Source organism: Pyricularia grisea (assembly GCF_004355905.1).
Source record: "Pyricularia grisea strain NI907 chromosome Unknown Pyricularia_grisea_NI907_Scaffold_1, whole genome shotgun sequence".
Lineage (NCBI taxonomy): Eukaryota > Fungi > Ascomycota > Sordariomycetes > Magnaporthales > Pyriculariaceae > Pyricularia > Pyricularia grisea.
In genome coordinates, this window is record NW_022156716.1 from 6,015,563 (window position 1) to 6,026,591 (window position 11,029).

Sequence of the window (11,029 nt, forward strand, 5' to 3'; positions counted from 1 at the left end):
CGATCTTTTTTTTTTTTTTTTTTTTTTTTTTTTTTTTTTTTTTTTTCGACCGGTGGCACAAAGAGTCTAGACCCGAATCCAGTCCAAACCCCGGCAGCCATTCCTAGACAAAAAGGCCCCAGGTGTGGTTGCACGTCTGAGGATTCAGGGTCATTCCCCCAAATAAAACTGGGATTGTATCGAAAAGTCTAACCTCTGGTTGAACGGGATTATGCCCGTATGATTATGCATACAACGTGTGGTGTAGCCCAGGATAGAGATTTACATAATCAATGCATGTTCCTTACGGTCACCCAACCACGGTAGTCCTGGTTTCTAGGCCGAGTCAAAAAGTTTGATGCAAACAAGGTCCTCACTATTTATATAATTAATCCCTACCGCACAAAAAGTATGACCACACTGGCATCGTCAAACATAGCTGTGCCAAGTGATTGTGTGAATCCAACATGGATATATGCGTATGTTTGCGCAACCAGCAACACCCAGCATTAGCAGCTACATAAGGCTGCCAGCCATTAGACAGTTACCGAGAAATTTAATAAACCCAGGTCCCAACTGGTGCCCACCGCAGATGTGTTGTCACTCATATGGTGTGTGCAACATTCTAGGATCATTGTCGGACCCAGCAGACCATTCCTTGAAGCAGTCAGCTTCACACCGTCAAAGATGAACCCACAGCCATACCATTGTGCTCACGAATGGGCTCTGACAAGGGGAAAACGGCTGAGTTGATGGAATCAGTTGAAATCAAGTAGTCAGCATCGTCGTCGAAATTGTCCTCATTCATTAGGCTGTCGATTCCCGTGCTCGCATCAGTAGCGGCTCGAGAACCAGACCGGCTTGGCGTTGCAGCCCCTTGAATTCCAGAAACAGGTGTATCAGCACTGGTCAACCCCGGAACCAACGAAATTTGAACTTTCGAATCCGTTTGCTCGCCCAAGACATTTGAAGCCGGTGGCTCATCTACTCTTGTGTTCTCAGTATCGAGCATTTCCGAACTCCGTGCAAGAGGGTGAGATGGTTGCTGCTCATGAGGGGAAGCCTCCGGCGTAGTAGTACCAACTGCTTCTTCTTGTATGCTTCGCTCAAACTCGGATGACACCTCAACAATCTGCTCAAGATGAATGCCCATGCCTGTCAGAAAGGTCGCACGATGCAACGCGCCTTCATTTGCCTCTTGGTTTATCAATAGCCCTCTGTTTTCTTCAAATTCTGTCCGAAACCGGGAGCCCTGCCTCTGGGTACTTGTCTGCACACCCTTTGACTCTTCGCTTGAGTGCATGATTGCATATTCAAAGGCTCCGTCACCAGAGCTCTGGGTCCTTGGAGTACCGTGGGCTGGCCTGGGTCCCTTGCGGTACTGTGCGCCCTTGAACCATTTCATGCGACGCCATGGCTTATACCAGTGTACTTTTTCCTTGCGCATCGTGCATTTCCGTTTCTGACCGTCAGATATATCGATTTCATGCGAATTACATCTTCGCATTTTGTGGCGATAGTATCTGCCCAGCCGGCTGTTTTCCAGCTTGAGTTTGAGCTTCTTTAGCCCGCCGCCCCGCAGGCGTCGACTGTCAGAGCGACTTTGAGTTTCGCACTTTAGACTGGTTTCGGATGGATTTTTCATGATGAGCTTTCCATCACTCTTCTGAATGGTGGTAGCACTATCGGAGGCGGATCTGCTGCCCTGATGCGATGTGCAGTCCATAGTTTGGAGAGAAGCCCCGAAGAGCGGTTCCCTTGAAACAGCAGTTGCATCAAGGTCGACTTTCTCAAAGCCTTCGAAAAGATTCCCATGGATGCTGCTTCTCTGTAGTTTCCGAGGAGTCACCACTTCCATATTCCTCATTGGAGGCTCGACCTTGGGGAAAGGTCTATACACATCCAGGGATAGAGAAGCAATCTCTTGTACCTCGGGGACATGGTGAATCGATATGCAATTGCCAGCAGTTGTCGTCTCATCGGTTCGGGAGATAGCGTTGTCTTTGGGTTCGTCAGCTGAGGTTGTGGAAACATCGTCAGAACTATCTACTGTGGTGACCGTATCCTGTTTAGATTTGTTCTCCTCGTCCGATGTTTCCTGTGCCTTTTGGCCATATCCTGAGGAGGACGATGTCCTAAAGAGCAATGAAAGTCTACCATATGGCTTGCTGAACCGGCCTAACGACACAAACCACCGATCACGTAACGACCCGCGCGGAGGGCTGGCAGTCTCGTCGGAGGAATGCTGACCCTCGGTTGGATATGAGGACGATGTGCTTCTGACCGCGGCGCAGGTAGCGTCTCGACTGGAATAGTCCAACTCGAGTGACCCATGTCTGAAGGAGCGCCCGACAGTCCAGGGAACCTCACTGTTCAGAAGGTTCTCGACGTTGCCACCGCTCAGGGTGAGAGACTCGAGAGATGGAAATGGATTATCAAGTAGAAATTTGTATGGGCGCGGTGATCCGTTGCTGGATCTGGATACATTTCTGGTGGTGCTCCATTGCAAAGGATTTGGCAACCCTTCTTCCTGGCTATTGGAGCTAGGTTGTACTTGACGCAGCTGGGTCGGTGTGGGGGTGGATCTCAGCTGATTGCGAAGCTTCAGACTAATCCTCTTCTCTTTGGTCAAGTGGTTCGGTGGTAACTGACACGACACAATCTCGTCGTCGCTGTGAGCTTCCGCCGCGCCAGACGCCGGCTGTAAATTGGATGCCGAAACACGTCTTAGGGCCTCGGGCCTTGGCTCGACGTTCTCGTCGGCGCTGTCAGCTTGGGCTGGCGTATGGACTTCCGAGCCAAGGTTCTCCTAGTGACCGATGAGCTCTCGTGACGATATTGCGCGCCCCTGTCCGGTTCGGGCGGTTATATCACATGGGGATGGTCGCTCGCCTCGAACAGTCTGGCTACCGTTGAAGATGGAAGGCGAGACCTGTCGTCGATGAGCGGAGATGTGCGGAAGCGAGCCGCTGAGCATTGTGGCGACGACTGTCTTGGTCTAGTAACAAGGGAACTTGGCTGAGGTCACCTTCAGCTGGGTAGTATGAAAGTTGTAAAAGCTGTGTGGCTGATGGCGAGCGAATACACCAGGTGATAACTTCCGATATTTAACAAACTGAACTTTTGAAAAAGACGATGCTAGTGGTGGTCGGGAAAAGATACTTAGCGCCCGGGTCTTGTTTTGTTTGGTTGGATTCTATATTCATAAAATAACGACGGGAGTTCGATACAAACACAATTGGCAGACGATCAATGCCAGAAGAACACATTCTACATTTCCCAGTGCAGGGCTGAGAAGCTTCTGTGTAGCACTTGGGAATCATTTGCAAAAAAAAAAAAAAAAATCCAAGATGATACGTTGGACGTACTTTCCACATGAAGGACGGCCCTGATTATATTCTAGCGTAGCCTGAAGGAATGCCCCAAGGAAGTCGCAGTGGACACGCATTTGCACTGGCAGTGTTGAATTACAAATTCAAAAGGAACACGGAGAAAGTCTCGGTCATGAGTAGGTATGAGATACTCACAAGACCGTCAAATAAGTGGCTCCATGTGCAACTTGATGGAAATCATACTTGAGCAAGCAGGTAGGATGCGCCCCAAGTCAAGTATCAAGCCAGCAGTCACAATCGCGAGTAGAAGGGAACACGGATTGGCAGGAGCTAGCAAGGTGCTTTTTGCTGAGTCGACCCGGCCACACTCATGTGTCCAATCACGTGACCAGTCCAAACAAAGCTTGGGGGAGCTTGTCCACTCAATTGGACCAATCCCCACTCGGCTAGCACCAATCAACATATCATCGAATCTGCCTGCAATCATCGCTCCGAAGCCAATTGCTTCAAACCTCACACCCCCAAAAACGTGCCATTGACCCTTCAGCCAACATGCGACGGTCGATACAGAGACTCGCGAGCGTCAAGCCGCAGCGCTACCTCGAGCCCGGCACCGCCACTGGGCTCGCAGGCCTGCGCACCCACGGCTCTCCCCGATCGACCCTCCTGTACCTCTACTCGAGCACTCTGGAGCAGCTCAAGGCCGTGCCCGAGCACTCCGTCTACCGCCAATCAGTCGAGGCCCTGACCAAGCACCGCATGGCCATCCTGCAGTCCGTCGTCCCGCCGGGACACGCCGAGTGGTCGGCCAAGGCAAGCCAGAAGATCGAGGCCAACCCGGACTTTTTCCACTCTGCGGCCGAGGGGCCCGTCGGAGGGACGAGCATCACGCGTATCGACAGGAACGGTGAGACCTTCTTGGTCCGCAAAAACCAGGAGGAGAAGGACATGCGCGACGAGGAATGGGACGGTGAGCCCAACGAGGGCCCGGAGTTGGAGGGAGCCAGGTCCAGCGAGGAGCGCTCCAGGCAAGCCAGGAAGATGTTGAGGAAGTCTCACGACTATTCTTCGCGAGTAGACTGGGAGCCCGAACCGCAATTGACTGCTGAACAGTAAGTACTCTCCTGCCTGTTATCGAAGACCAGATACGCGAAGAGACTTGGGCTGACTTGGAGCTCTTGTGACAACAACAGAGTCGAGGAGGTCGAGAACAAGATCGGAGCCGGACTCATCGAGGAGGTTGTGCAGGTTGCCGAGGGTGAGTTGAGTCTAGTCAAGACCATGATCGAGGGCAAAGTGTAAGTTATGTTTTCTTCTTCTGTCTTTGTGCTATTGAAATTATATATGAACTTTGTTCACCGGCTAACGAGCATTCACAGATGGGAGAGCCTGGAAGAGCAGCCGGCCGAAGGCCAATGGAAGTACTTTGAAAGGAAAGCCGCGTAAACGGTTGAACTTGGTCAAGACGGTAGCGACATTGGAGTTCAGAACTAGAAGGTAGTCAAGGGGGTACGGTGGAGAGGCTGAGCAGTGTACAGTATAGACCAGCTCGGCGTGTAAATACATAGAATCGGACGGGATATGTGAGGTATTGCGATGGATAGTGATTCCAATTTCTGTTTGTCAACAGTTACACGATGCATCTTTTCCAGACGCATGATCGATGAACCGGTCGTGTATAAGGTCTTTTAGCCTCTCGGGTTGCTTGCAGATACTATGCCAGTCTATTTGCAGATTCCTAACCCTTGGCTGCCCAATGCGAAGAAAACATCTTTTATAAGTCAGAATTTTTGTCCCCTCAAAAACAAAACCCCCCATCCTTCCACTCATACCCAATTTTTACCAGTCACGGTTCAAACAGCAGGAAAAACCATCTTTTCAACTTTTCAACTTGTCTTTTTTTATAGTTTATTTCTCAATCAATTCGGCAGTGATTTGAATTCATTACAGTTTCCCCGTTGTTTGGCTTTAAGCAAACGACGAGGAATCAGATCAACCCAACTCGGTGGGACGACCTGAATCGATCGAGGCACCTCGTGAAATTCGTCCTGGAGCTCACTTCTCCATCAGGCGTTCAAAAGAAAAGAAGGAGAAAAAAAAATGTCACAAATAATACCACCCTCATTCGCACACTACCGCGAACCTCTCAAGCGCAAACGCACCCGCTCAGTGTCCAGTCGGCGCAGCAGCAGCGCCGGCTTCTTATCATCCAGCCCGAGGCCGGCGCCATCAGAGGCCATCAACCCGCTGTCGTACACCCCCACCGTGCTCAGCCAGCTGCACCTGGCTGGCCACAGCGACGCGGACTTTTTACCGTCAACGGCGGTACCGGACTTTCCGCACCGGCCGCTGCCGCGCGAGAAACTCTCAGGGAGACAGTCGTCGTCGTCGCCGCCGCCGCCCGAGACGAACAACGACGACGAGGATACCGGGAAGGATGCGAAGCGTCGGCAGAATGCGGAGCAGGTGCACCGCGTGGCCGAGCGGCACCTCGGCGTCCTGACGGCGCTGATCCATCGCTCGCTCGAGGAGGGCGATATCGCGCGTGCAAAACGCGCCTTTGGTCTGCTCGTCCGCTCCGAGATCCGGGGTGCTAGCGTCGATCTGAGGAAGAATGGGTACTGGGCGCTGGGTGCCGAGATCTTGATGCGGGAGGGGGAAAGACCCCCATCTTTGTCGGGGGATGAGGCAGCTGTTGACGAGGAGGGCGACGCGATGCGGTCGGATGATGGCGACGGCGACAAGGAAGAGACGATCCCCTGCCGCTGGGGTCGCGCGTCCAACATGCCCGCCGTAAGGGACTACTTCCGCTCCCTGATCAGCCAGTACCCGTGGAACAGGTTCCACCCGCGGTCCATTTCAGCGCTGAGCTTCTGGCCCGCTCTGCTGGGCTGCGAGCTGTACAATACTTGGATCGAACAGGTCCGGGCGCTGCGGCGACTCGACATCGAGGCCGAGGACTGGAGCCTTGTCGACGACAGCAACGACGAGGTGGACCCCGACGGCGCCGGCGACTCAGCGTACTTGAAGCTGGAGCGGAGGAAGCGCGAGGCTCGCGATGCGATCCGCCTCGACGCCCTCCGCCAGATGCGCGACGTGGCCAGGTCGATGGACGACCTGATGATCGCGCCCCCCTATTCAACGAGCCACGAGCTGCTGAGGCTGAGGGGCATGATTGCGCTGTACATGGCCGACTTGGTGGTGCCTCCCCGGCCCAGGTCGGAAGGTGAAGAGCACGAGGCAAAGGTTCAGCGCGGCACCGAGATGGACAGGGCGCGATATCGCTTCCGAAAGATCATCGACGATGGAGGCGAGGTCGAGCGTTGGGTTGGGGACTTTGTCTCACGTAGCACGCATGACGAGGATGAGGAGGATGAGGATGACAGGAGCAGTAATATCGACCTCCCATTCTTTTCTTCGTTGCCCATAAGGGGCCGATGAGCTCGGAAAAAAAAAAGAAAAAAAAAAAAAAGAGATAAAGGCTCTTTGACGATTATGAGTATGTAACGATTGTACAACATGGAATTTCTGAGAAGCAATAACGATGCGTTGCCAACAAACACACACCCGCTCTATCTATGGCTACTACCCTTTGGGACTGGCGTCGTATCCTTTTTGTGCGGGTTCCAGCGCTCCAAAATGACGACCGAGTTCTTACTCCCAGCGACGACACACCAAGCACCGTCCATGCTCCATGCAACCTGCCTCGCCAGAACAGCCGACGCGCTGAATGATTCAACCTTGTGCGGCTTTATCGGCTCGTTTGGATCTGAGATGCCGTATTTCTCTTCCCAGCCGGTTCTCGCCTCGGGTCCAGTGATCTCCCTGGTGGCGAGCTCCTTGGATGAAGTGACGGAAGGCGCCGTCTCAGCAGGCGTCGAACGAGCGCTAGATGCGGCCCTGCTCGTCGTCGGCTCGCGTCTCAGCTCGCGCCCGCTACTCGAGTTCTCGGTCCTCAACTTGCTGACAGGCCGTTCTACGGTCCCAACGGTGGGCTTCTTACGCTGCTGTCGTCGGGGCTCTAGCCAGCTGGGTCGTTTGGGCTCCTCGCTACCCTCCCTTTCCGACTTGTTGAGCTCATGTATGTAGTCTGCATACGCTGTGAACCTTGCCATGTCCCAGAACATGATCTTGGATCCGGCATTACCGAACGCCAGGACCGGATGCATGCCCTTGCGTTGGAGCATGCTGAAGCGCATGTAAAACTGCACCCCGCAGCCTTTGGTATGGAAGGTCATGAGGCGGGTGTACGGACGCGGGCAGGATTTGGTGTCGGTCTGGCGGACGAATGATGACCGCGTCAGCTGGCTCGGGTCGTAATTAGTAGGTGCGTCCAGGGCCGCCGGTGGTGGGTCGTGCGAGCTGAAGCCCTCGATCCGCCACATGACGATACAGTCCTCGTGACAAGCTCGTGAGAGCACATTGTCACCATAGAAGGAGACGCTGGAGCAAACAAGTTGTGAGTGGAGGGCTCGTCTTGAAGGAGATATAAGGCGCATACCAGTCTATTAGGTTAGGGTGAATTTCGTTGGTTAAAAAGTGCGGGTAGTATACGACGATGGGCCGTTCCATGTGTTGGTTAGGAAAATCGGGTAAAGTCCACTAAGTGGTGCTGAACATTAGCAGCAACCCGGAACAATAGGTCCACAGGACTTCAAGGGGTCATGGCCATGTTTGCTATTTACCATGCTGATAACTCTGTCGTGCCCTGCGGATAGGATATACCTGCCTGTTTGGTGGAAGGCCTAGATATAAGAGAATTACGCATTAGCAGGCCGCCAATAATCAGCTTTGTTGCTTGATGGATGACTGCCATACAATACTGAGCAAGTACCACGAATGGTTCTCTCCACCTAGAATGCCCACGCATGGCTGCTCAGAATGAACCGGGTCCAGGCTCCAGATGCGCGCAGTAGTGTCGTCAGAGGCCGATGCTATGATCAACGGATTCGCTGGCGAGGTTATCAAATCGATAATCCCCTACGTTACTTGGGGTTAGTGACATGGGCGTTTGACAATGCATATCGAGTAAGGTAGACATCACTCCTCTGCGCTAAGGAAACCTACATCACCATGTCCAGCAAGGGTCTGTGTGCCACATGCCAAATTTGTTAGTACGTGAGCCCGGATTTATGGAATAAGCGCTTCTGCTCGACGCCCCAACACAACTTACAAGAGCAAGCGTTCCCTTGATCACATCGTAGACCTTGACGTTGTTACCTCTGCCTCCAATACATAGTAAAGGGGCTTCCGTCTTGGCATCCCGACTCCAAGTACACGAATAGTCTAGAGCATCGTGCTGGAGGCATGTTGTGTCAACAAATGGATATACTTGCATGGCTATATTTGCACGAGAGATCTCACATCGTCATCTCTGATGACCCTGATAATCTCACATGGATTCTTGTTCGGCTGGGCTGTGTGTTGGAGACGACAAATGAGAACCTGACACGAGTAATAAAGAGTCAGTATAAACAAAGGCCTGCCTGTATCGACTAACCCAATCCAAGATGGCACTATGAGAGAGGACTCACATGCTTCTTGCTAGCAGCCGCAAATATCTCGGGCGAACCTTGTGGGTTCCAAGGGTAGAACTTGACATCAAAGAACTCTGCGTGGGGAAAGAGAAGAAGAAGAAGAAAATCATTGATGAGTTAAAAAAAGAATTCCACTTGTTCATGTAATTTTTGCCATAAAGTTTATGCCATAAGCGTACGAAGACGGGGCTTTAAATACCTGTGTCCCCGCCTACATCGTCGGTAATGTGCTTGAAGTCATCCTACCGGAGAATTTTAATCAGCTACCTTACAAGTGAAAAATCAGTGAACAAGTAATGGGGGAACCGACCTCGAAGAAGAGAGATGACCGCACTCTTGGTAGCTCCCATTCTCCCGACGCGTCGCCGCTGGCCATCGCGTTTGGTCTTGGCAACGCGGTCCGATCCACGAAAAGACTTCAACCTAATTTGATTTTTTTTTTTATGTTTCTAACAAGTCTTGGAGCATCTCTCAGGCAAGATTGAAGGATCTCAACTGTACGGCATTGAAAAAAATTATTACTTTGCGTCTCTTGATATCCGGCTCAGGTCGTCGCTATTTTCTTGATCATTGTTGGGGTTTCGTTTGATTCGGAAACAGCACCAGACCCTTTGCTCCAGGATCCGGAGGTACAAAGGTGGGGCAACACTCTGAAAATTGTCCAAAAGGCCGGGACTCCACTTGACAAGGCGGAGCTTGACTCCGGCACCCGCCCGGCGTTGATGCCTATCAGATGGGCAGGGGCGGCCCCGTCAAACAGTATTGTCAAGCACGTGTTGAAGCAATTTACCGTTATACCACGTATAGATGTATCCCGGCTAATCTAAACCGGATGCCTGGTCCGTCCTTCCCTTCATGACTTCCTACCTTACAGTACCTACCTAAGTGGCCAAGGTACCTACCCGCAGTACCTAGGTTGGCAAGATACGTCGTACTCATTCTAATCTACCTGGTAGGTACCTACCCAAAACACCCTAGTTCGAGGATGCGTGCGCGACATGACCCTGTAAATGCGTCGTATAACGTCTTGTGTACGAAGGCAAAGACGCCCTTGACCGTCTGACCTGCGTCTCGACGGCGGCATGTTGTAGAACACGAAAGCCTGGCACTCGTTCCGAAAAACACATGCACCTTACCGCTGCGTAAGCCAAGACCGTCACTCGCACGACGACACTCAAGGTGTAGGATGGTACCCACCATAACCCAAAATTTGCCGACGGGGTGGGTGTGTGTGTACGTACTTGTGGGAGGGCAAGCAGGTTTCTAGCTCTACATACATTTATCACTCGGATTGAGCTGGCACGCTGCAAAATCACAACAGACACACAAGAATCGATTTTTTTTTTTTCTTTTTTTTCTTCCGAATTTCTTTTTTATGTTTTTTTTTTATATATATCAACATACCTGTATATAATTCTTCGTGTAAACCCAATCAGTCATTCTGAGAAATACGATACGGTGAGCCGGAAAAAACGGATATTGCAGATTGGACTTGTCTGGACAATATACAAAGCTGAAGGTGGTATGGCGGAGAAATAGTCGGACTCGTCCTAATAGGTAGGACATGAGCGGTGGCGACAAACAGGCAGGGGTCCAGGCTGTAGCCAGACGGCAACCTTATCACACATTGTGGCATTCACCTATTATCAATGCTTGGGTCCAATTGAGCTAATGTTTGGAGGCATCTTGTTGGGATCTAGAATTAGAAGAGGTATTAATTATTTGGCGGGCAAGGCGGGATGCTAATCAGGGTGCGCTTTATTTGCCATAGTTATTCAAAGTGGAGTTGATGGCCCGCTATAGTAGTCTAGTCCAGTCCTTCTTGGGACATTCCTGCAGGAGCATGCAGGTGTCGCAAGCGCACCTTCCAGGGTACTTACCCTTATTGGGCGACCGGCTAGTGTCCCGGTCCTGCTAAGGATCAAGGGGGTGGTCTAGCTCGTTTCTAGCATGGGATATTGATATCTTCTGCATGGTTCGTTGATGGGCAAGATGATGTTTTTTGACAGAACGCTACCGTCATGGACTCTTTTTCCTGCGTGTCACATATCAGCATGGTATTTTAGATATTATCCGGCCTGAGCCAATCGACTCTTCCAAAAAGACCCTGGGAACTCTGCACAACGTCGGAGCAGCCTTCCTGAACCGTTATCGAGGCTGGGCTTGTTCGCAAACTTCTCC

The 11,029-nt window shown here is 51.7% G+C and overlaps 5 protein-coding genes across 5 annotated transcripts in view; 2 read left to right on the top strand and 3 right to left on the bottom strand.

Moving 5' to 3' along the window:
• PgNI_01851 (uncharacterized protein) overlaps positions 1-101 on the bottom strand; it is a gene marked incomplete at both ends in the record, with an annotated part of 999 nt that extends 898 nt beyond the window's left edge. Inside the window, one exon of the mRNA XM_031121923.1 lies at positions 73-101. Coding sequence (XP_030986933.1) covers positions 73-101 — 29 coding nt within the window. The remainder of the gene's footprint in view (positions 1-72) is intronic.
• Positions 102-652: 551 nt separating this feature from the next.
• On the bottom strand, positions 653-2,956 carry PgNI_01852 (uncharacterized protein; the record flags this gene model as incomplete). The annotated part of the gene is made up of 2 exons (XM_031121924.1): positions 653-2,788; positions 2,879-2,956. The coding sequence occupies 2 exons, from the start codon at positions 2,954-2,956 to the stop codon at positions 653-655; spliced, it is 2,214 nt and encodes a 737-aa protein (XP_030986932.1).
• Positions 2,957-3,794: 838 nt separating this feature from the next.
• On the top strand, positions 3,795-4,974 carry PgNI_01853 (uncharacterized protein). The gene is made up of 3 exons (XM_031121925.1): positions 3,795-4,423; positions 4,505-4,609; positions 4,691-4,974. The coding sequence occupies exons 1-3, from the start codon at positions 3,864-3,866 to the stop codon at positions 4,755-4,757; spliced, it is 732 nt and encodes a 243-aa protein (XP_030986931.1). The 5' UTR covers positions 3,795-3,863; the 3' UTR covers positions 4,758-4,974.
• A 437-nt stretch (positions 4,975-5,411) lies between these two features.
• Positions 5,412-6,752, top strand: PgNI_01854 (uncharacterized protein; the record flags this gene model as incomplete). Its single annotated transcript, XM_031121926.1, has 1 exon — positions 5,412-6,752. The coding sequence occupies one exon, from the start codon at positions 5,412-5,414 to the stop codon at positions 6,750-6,752; it is 1,341 nt and encodes a 446-aa protein (XP_030986938.1).
• Positions 6,698-9,507, bottom strand: PgNI_01855 (uncharacterized protein). Its single transcript, XM_031121927.1, has 10 exons — positions 9,159-9,507; positions 9,048-9,090; positions 8,846-8,922; positions 8,676-8,756; positions 8,485-8,610; positions 8,379-8,399; positions 8,130-8,291; positions 7,997-8,056; positions 7,813-7,913; positions 6,698-7,754 (listed from the first exon to the last, which is right to left on the bottom strand). Exons 1-10 carry the CDS (start codon positions 9,222-9,224, stop codon positions 6,884-6,886), a joined length of 1,608 nt encoding a protein of 535 aa, XP_030986937.1. The 5' UTR covers positions 9,225-9,507; the 3' UTR covers positions 6,698-6,883.
• Between the last annotated feature and the right edge of the window lie 1,522 nt (positions 9,508-11,029).

Coding starts and splice junctions, on each gene's coding strand:
- PgNI_01853 (XM_031121925.1), top strand. CDS start 3,864: ATGCGACGGTCGATACAGAGACTCGCGAGCGTCAAGCCGCAGCGCTAC. Junction 4,424..4,504: donor CCGCAATTGACTGCTGAACA/GTAAGTACTCTC, acceptor TGACAACAACAG/AGTCGAGGAGGTCGAGAACA. Junction 4,610..4,690: donor ACCATGATCGAGGGCAAAGT/GTAAGTTATGTT, acceptor GAGCATTCACAG/ATGGGAGAGCCTGGAAGAGC.
- PgNI_01855 (XM_031121927.1), bottom strand. CDS start 9,224: ATGGCCAGCGGCGACGCGTCGGGAGAATGGGAGCTACCAAGAGTGCGG. Junction 8,757..8,845: donor CGGCTGCTAGCAAGAAGCAT/GTGAGTCCTCTC, acceptor TACTCGTGTCAG/GTTCTCATTTGTCGTCTCCA. Junction 7,914..7,996: donor ACGACAGAGTTATCAGCATG/GTAAATAGCAAA, acceptor AGCACCACTTAG/TGGACTTTACCCGATTTTCC.